Source organism: Montipora foliosa, chromosome 10, assembly GCF_036669935.1.
Source record: "Montipora foliosa isolate CH-2021 chromosome 10, ASM3666993v2, whole genome shotgun sequence".
In the NCBI taxonomy this organism is placed as follows: Eukaryota; Metazoa; Cnidaria; class Anthozoa; order Scleractinia; family Acroporidae; genus Montipora; species Montipora foliosa.
Window position 1 is genome coordinate 6,064,362 of NC_090878.1, and position 7,500 is coordinate 6,071,861.

Below are 7,500 nucleotides of genomic sequence, written 5' to 3' on the forward strand. Positions count from 1 at the left end.
TTTTGCTACGTTCATTTTTTTTATCGTACTTTGGCTGCACAAGTAAATTGCAAAAGCGAAAGTGACATCGAATTCAGCAGGCGCCATAATCAAGTTACTTTGCTTGTTTACTTGCGAAACAAAGGATACATCTGTTGCGTGTCTATTTTTGTAATATGTTCCTACACTGAAAATAACTTTTAAAAGAGCGGATTCCAATTACATGTACATTGTAAGTTGAGAAACAAAAACGTTTGTAAACAGTGTATGACCTGTATTCACTCACTGCTGGCATAGACTTCATTGAATTTAATAGCCGGTTTTTTATAGATGGTGGCTAGCTAGTGACTGGAGCAGAAGTGTCTGAGTGTTTTGCTAATTTGATCATTCTTAACTTTTTCATCACAAGGAGATTCAACTGCTAAGGGAGGAGCAACCAATCACCTTTGTGCTACTGTCACTCATATTCAAGAGAAACAAGAAAAATTTTTTTTCTGCAAACCTATAGCATCTGGCAGATATGTGTCCATCCGAATTTCTGGCCATTCTAAATATGTGATAATTTGTGAGGTTGAAGTTTATTCTACTTACACACGCAGTAAGTTTTTCTTTTAAAATTGTTCCATTTAATATTAAATTTTGTTTGCATTTATTATGATTGTTATTGAATTCACTTGATTGGTTTGTTGTGTTTTATGAAGCTCAATATAGTTTTTTTCAGTTTACAATATGATTATGGAAATAAATACCCAGTCTGTTGCAAATTTACAGACTGTGTTTATTCTGGTGCTCCTTTTTAAAATAGTCTATGCAACTACATGTACTGTTTATTGTAAGCTTTGATGAAATGGCTGCAACACACACTTTACAGGGGTAGTCCAGATGTTTGTGTAAGGTGGGTTTTAATTAATAAAATGAGACTGGATGACAGCATGTTTGTCTCAGATTCTACTTATCATTTTTCCACATCATTTACATGCATTTTCACACAATCCCATGCAAACTACAGAATGTACTGGACCATAAGTACATGTAGGAACTTCATTCAAAGCTCTGTGTTGCTTATAATGGCATTAATTTTTAAGACCGTAGTTTGGAGTATTTCTCTTTTGTCTCATGTTTTGGGCATTTTCTTTTAGATTTGGCCCTCAATCAACCAGCTGGGCAGGTTTCCACAGCTTGGGGTGGAGTAGCATCAAGAGCTGTGGATGGAGACACCACAACAAATTATGCCAGTAAGACCTGTACGCACACTGATTATGCAAAGGATGCTTGGTGGAGAGTTGACTTGGGAGCACCTGTTCCTGTTGCTGAAGTTGTTATTGTTAACAGATATTGTACACCTGCAGAGAAGTGTGCAGCATTTATGGATTCATTTCAAATTAAGATAGGTAAGGCAAATATTCAATCAACGAGAGTGTTCATAAGCAAGGCAAGAAGCCCCCAAGTTTTTCTTTTTTCTTGTTTTTTTGCTGTCATGTTTTGTTATGTTGTTAGCTTCTCCACTGATAATGACAATGTTCATATTAAATTAATGCCAAAAAGAAATGATAAGGCAGGGATAGTGGTCCTATCAGAGGACCACTATCAGAGGACCACTATCAGAGGACTTCTATCAGCACCAGAAGAATGGGCCTCACTGGTCACTGTGTCCGCCACCCTGAGCTGGTTGCATCAAATCTTATCCTCTGGGAACCAAAGCAGGGAAAGACCAGCAACCACTTACATAGACACCCTCAGACGAGATACTGGACCCAGTAATGCACTGGCAAGATTCGCGCCCTTATGAACAACAGGAACCAGTGGAGAGCAGCCATCTGTGATTCCAGAGTTACGTTGGTGTTGGCTAATACCCTCATCTGTAGTAGTAGTAATTACAGTACACGTGACAACGTTTTACTTTTATATTTTGCTTCCTCAGATATATTACTGGTCAGGGTTTCATGGAATTTAAAATCAAACAATTTAAAGTGAATAAGGAAATAACATTATTAAAAAATCTCAGCTTGTAAACCTCGCAGTAGGGAATCGGTTGAGATTTCACAATCGATCATCGGAAATAATTGGATTGCCCCGACCGATGAATCATCGATTTTAACGAGAAAAATGTACCAATAAGCATTCCATGCATTTTTCACCTACATAAAAGTCAAAGTGATAGCTTAAAGTCTTTAAACTGTTTTTAATGTTATTAGTAATCATTTTTATTTCAACTTTAACAAAAGCTAAGTGTGTTTCAGTGCTGGAACTGGATGAATAAACTCGATCAATACAGTGTTCTTTTACAAACTCAACTGTGTCTCTGAGTAATGAAATCCCTAGCAAACAACATAACATGAACTGGCAAGTCATTGTTTCATCAACTAAAATTTTCTCTCTAAAACAGCCCACTAAGTGCTTGAAACACAAAGTACTACCAGTAAAGGCTCATGTTCTTCGTAAGAAAATGAACAACATTACTAGGGCTCATGCGAGCCCTCTTTTTGCTCACAAGATTTCCTGCTGGGCTAAATCACCTTTCTGAGGGTACTGATGAGGCTGGTATGGCAAGATATTTTCTGGCAAGAATACTCAGATGTGGAAAGAACTGCTGGTTTTTCTTCCACAACAGTAAAAGCGTCAGGTCTTGGTCCATAGGAGTAGATTGCAGATATTGACTGACTTCGTGTGCCACAAGATGCTGACTTGATGTCACACTCTCCCCCATACACATGATATCTTGCAGCCTGTCATCCATGTCAGCTGATCGTGCTTTCTTGGATGGGCTTGGCTGACTAGGCTCATTAATGTCGTTAGACTGCTCAATAGGGGTGGCATCTGATTGATCTGAATCAGTAAATAGGGATAGAGGGGTTCCTTTTGCTGTGTAACGGTACTCTGACTGTCCTCTTCTGGCTCTTTCTTGACAATGAATTCCCCCAAACTAACATTTTGAGCGTTTTCCAACAGTAGCTTATTGGCCAGTTCCTTTTCAAAAGGAGACAGGAATTCTAAACCTTTAGTAAAAGGATTTAACTCACACTCCATCAAGGCTAATTAGCTCTTTGTCGTTGGTTCTGGAGGCCATTTCTGTCTGGATGATCTGTTTCACTTTCTGAATAACAGGCGGGTCCTCATTATTCACCTGCATACATCTCTCAAGTTTTACAAGGATGGGCATTATCTTGTGCATACTAGGAACCTGCTCTTCAGATACAATGGTAGTGACCTTCTGAAAAGGATCTAGAATCATAATTAGCCTCTCTGCAAGGTGATGCTCCTCAAAATTGTACACACAGTTTTTAATTGTAGTTGTTGCAGCTTTGTTAAGTGTCGAGTCATAGGCCATGGCCATCAAAGCAGGTGTTTGCTCCACCAAACGGCTGAGCATATGAAGGGTGCTATTCCATCTAGCTGGGACATCATTGATGAGTTTGTGTCCAACTGCATCACTACTCAGCAGCAATTTCTTCTTAACCTTCAAAGTATCAGTAGTACTTGATGACTGATGGAAGAAAGTGACAAGCTTCCTTCCTTTAGCACAAAGACGAGAGACCTCAGGAACTTCAAGACACTTCTTAACAACAAGATTAATTCTATGACCACAGCAACCAAATCTCACCCACTGCAACAACTCAATAGCTTTCTTTTCATTTGCAGCATTATCAGTAACTGCAGTTGGAGTCACAAAGCTCCATTCTTGCTGTGTCTCCCTTAGACTGGAGGCAAAAAACAGGAACAAAAGACAGGAATCTTGCGATAAACAAGTCTTAAAATGTTCTTCTGAGAAGCAAACACAACAATGCATGAAGAAAACTATGAGCCTGTGAACTGTACACAAAGTGGTCTATTTCAATTAGTCCTTAGGTTGAAAAAAAACGTTTATAAACATTTCAATGTTCTTGAATGAAAACTAAGTCATTTTTAAGTCCTTAAAATGAGCGAGGAGTTTGATTTGACGTCTGCTTCTAGTTACTGTTTCTCTGCTTGGCGTATTCCTCCAGTCTAGAAGTACTAAGTAAAAGTTGGTTCCATTTTGCTTAGATTTCTTCATTAGCGGTATTACTGTCTTCACATTGTCCTCTACGCAGCCATTTCTTTGAGGATAATTGGGTGAACTTGTGACTATTTCAAAGTCATAGTCCCTTGCAAAGTTTCTGAACTCTTTCCGAATCAAAGGGTGGACCACTGTCACTAGCACACGTGAGGTATACCATGATTGGAGAAATGGCATTTCAATCGGGTAATTACTGCTTTCAATTGGCGCTCTTCCTTTCCAAATGATCAATCTCAAAGTAGCCAGAATAATAATCAACTGTACACAGATTCAAAGTCCTTCTCGTTTACTGTAAGGTGGATATACGTGTATGTATATCACAACCAACTTTCTGCCATGGGCATTCATGCAGGTACATCATGAATTATGAGCAGTGCTCATTTGGGTTGGTTGGCAAACACGTTGCATGTGTCACAGTGTTCAATGTAATCGTGCAGTGATTTCTTACATGTAGTTCAGGGATGGCTAATAAACAACTTCTTGAGCTCGTCTGAAGCATCGTTTTGTTGCGATGTGGGCACTGTGGATCTTCTCTTTAACTAGGAAGCTGAGTGATTACTTGGGTGACTAAATCACAGTTACTGGGAATGACAGTTGACAACAAGTTCATGCACCTACATGTAGCTCCCACACATACTGAAGGTCAAGAAATTGTTTGCTAGTAACTTAAGACTAATTTCTTGCCAGAAGCGTTTGCCTAGACCTCTTTTTTGAAGTGATTCTGCCCTCTTTGACCTGTGTTCTTATCATACATGGGGCTGGTGCTGTAACAGCGAAATACTTCATTCACTGGAATGGCTTATATGCTGAGCAGGTAGACTTGTTTTTACCTTTTCTAATGACATGGAGTCAAGCAAAGTATTAAAACAAGATTAATGGTCGAACCTGTTTTCTGACAAGAAATCTCCGATAGTATTTTTATTTAGTACCTTGTATTTTGTATCCTTGTTCAAAGTGTACATGTACCACAAACAATTACCAGATCCTGTATCTGAACTCATTATATCGAAACGGACTGTCAGGTATACAGCTGTACGTTACAAGTACCAGCTTCACTATTCATCCTGCGCTTCAACACCTGCTATATGAAAAACCCTATAGTGCACAGAGGTTGCACTACTCTGGAACTACAGTATACTTGACAAGCAAACACCACCAATTTGTTAATTTCACTGGTCTTTTTTTGGAGTCTCAAGTGGAAACTGAGATTGGACAATTTTAAGAATTTTACTTTTAAAGTGGCATCAGCATCCACCTGCACTTTCAGATCAGAAGATTTTATTTACACGTAGCACCTACAAAGTTGAACTTCAAAGCATTGTCTTATATATCTTAGGCTTTAGACAAGACTTAGTTGTAAATTGTCGTATGTCCATTAGTACATTAGATCCTTTGACTAGTTTACCTAAATGGTAGGAATTTACCTAGTATTAAATGGTTGAAATGCTGCCGAGTTGAGGGGAAGGAAGATGTTCAATTATGCTTGCAGTAATTCAATGACGGTTTGTGCATGGAATTGAAGGGAGATTTAAATAATTATGATGGTACAAAATGTGGACCCCTAACTGGACCTCCTTCTGTATACGTACCCCACTAGAGAGAAGAAAGAAAACAGTAGATCTTGGTTTTCACAGTGATATCATCAAATTCTAAAAGTCAAAATTGCAAGGTCTTCTGAATTTTTATCAAAAGGAGGTTGAAGATGACCTAAAAATAAATACTTTTTCAAAGTTTCCAGTTCCTTGACGTCTTTCATTTCAAAAATAGAGCATTTTGAATTTCCGAATTGTCAGCGTGAGTGACACCATGATACAAACCTATTAGGTTGCAAAAAAAAAATCTATCCCTTTGAATCTCAGCAGTTTGAGCCTTTAAAGTACATTAGGAGATGTGTTCATACACAATGGACTTTATCTCATGAGAGAAAAGTAAGCGCTTTCACCGCAAAGTGAATTCCAGGTGTTTTGGTTGAGTACTGGCCACCATATTGATGGACCACATGACATCTCCTTACAAAACTCTGTAAAGTTGTGTGAAATCTACAAATAACTCGGAAACAATGTACTGCACAGACCTGAGAATTGGAGAGGTGGTTAAAAGATTTCTTTCCTACAATATTCCAAGTTCTCGGCCTTTTTCACTGAACAATTTTGAATTTTTTGTTGTTGTTGCTGACACTATAGCTAGAGGTGAAATAAAAAATAGAGACAGGCTCTAATCTTCTGTGTAACAAGATCATACTGTGCATCTTAATTCTTGCATTTGTGCTTATAACCTCATTTCCTTGCACCTTTGACCACAGTCCCTTGCAATTCAAAGAAAACTGTGCTTCTCCAGAAGCACTGGCAGCAATTAAGGACCCCACAAGTTTTTACCTTTTTAGCTTTGAATATTATCGTTTTAGAATAAAGGATTCGATTGATTTGATTGATTCAAAGTTTAAAGATTACATAATTATAGTTTGGAAAGAACTGTGAGATTCATTTTTTGTAATTTAATTGTCCACACAGCTGGAGGGTTCTGTACACTATTTTTATTTTTGTTGGCTGTTTTAAGCTTCACTGGCCATAACAAGCATAAAAAATGCAAAACGTTTTGATTATGTGTTGTAATAGCACAACTACCAAAGCAAAACAATCATACTACCTAGCTATACAGGCTGTAGAGAGGTTTCTACACTTAATTACGTCTTATTCAACTAAGAAGTCTATCAAAGTAGCCCACCTGGCAAGCACTGGAGTTAATTTTGAGTGCCGTTTCATTGGGTGCCTGTGATCTGTAAGAAAAACATGATACATGTACTAATTGAGCTATGATCGATCGTCGCATGCAGTTACGAATGCAATTTTAGCAATTGCGTAGAGAAGCCCGAAAAACTCAGGAGTTCAATGGGGTTTGAACCCATGACCTTGCGATGCCAGTGCAATGCTCTAACCAACTGAGCTATAGACCTCGTTCATAATATATTACTGGTGGCCAAATAAAATATTCTTTTGCTCGCTACGACAAGCACATTTCAAAAGAATATTTATTTCAAAATGAGGGCAGTATGTCTAATTAACTTAAATGAATGTACAAAAGAATAGGTGGTCGCAATTTATGAAAGTGGTTGATGAAGTCACTGATGCTGGGAGCTGGTCATTCTTGGGTTCAAATTTTCCTGTCATGAATGAATCAAGGATCGTAATTTTTTATGTGCAGTTCAATAAATATGATTAATTAATTTCATATAATTATCATTGCGTTCATGGTACTAACAGTATTAAACTGTTGTTCACATTGTTGATTCTATCAATGATGCAGTTCGCAAAATACCTCCATTCTCCACAGAGATGCATAGTCATGTTTTAAATTAATTCCATCGGTATTTTAATGTTGGTTGACCAAAGATTGACTAATCAGTGCTTCAGTGAATTAAAATAAAACTTTCAGCATTAGTAGAGGAATTTATTCTGTCTCTGCAGCAAAGGTGAAGCAACATTATT

General features: G+C 37.9%; 1 protein-coding gene across 4 annotated transcripts in view; it reads left to right on the forward strand.

The window, feature by feature from the left end:
* LOC137974346 (receptor-type tyrosine-protein phosphatase S-like) overlaps window positions 1–7,500 on the forward strand; it is a 77,290-nt gene that overhangs the window by 10,511 nt on the left and 59,279 nt on the right. For 3 of the 4 annotated variants that reach the window (XM_068821274.1, XM_068821275.1, XM_068821277.1), the window contains exons 5-6: window positions 389–577; window positions 1,119–1,370. In XM_068821274.1, the coding sequence (XP_068677375.1) occupies window positions 389–577; window positions 1,119–1,370 (441 nt within the window). The remainder of the gene's footprint in view (window positions 1–388; window positions 578–1,118; window positions 1,371–7,500) is intronic. The other variant, XM_068821276.1, reaches the window with a different exon arrangement.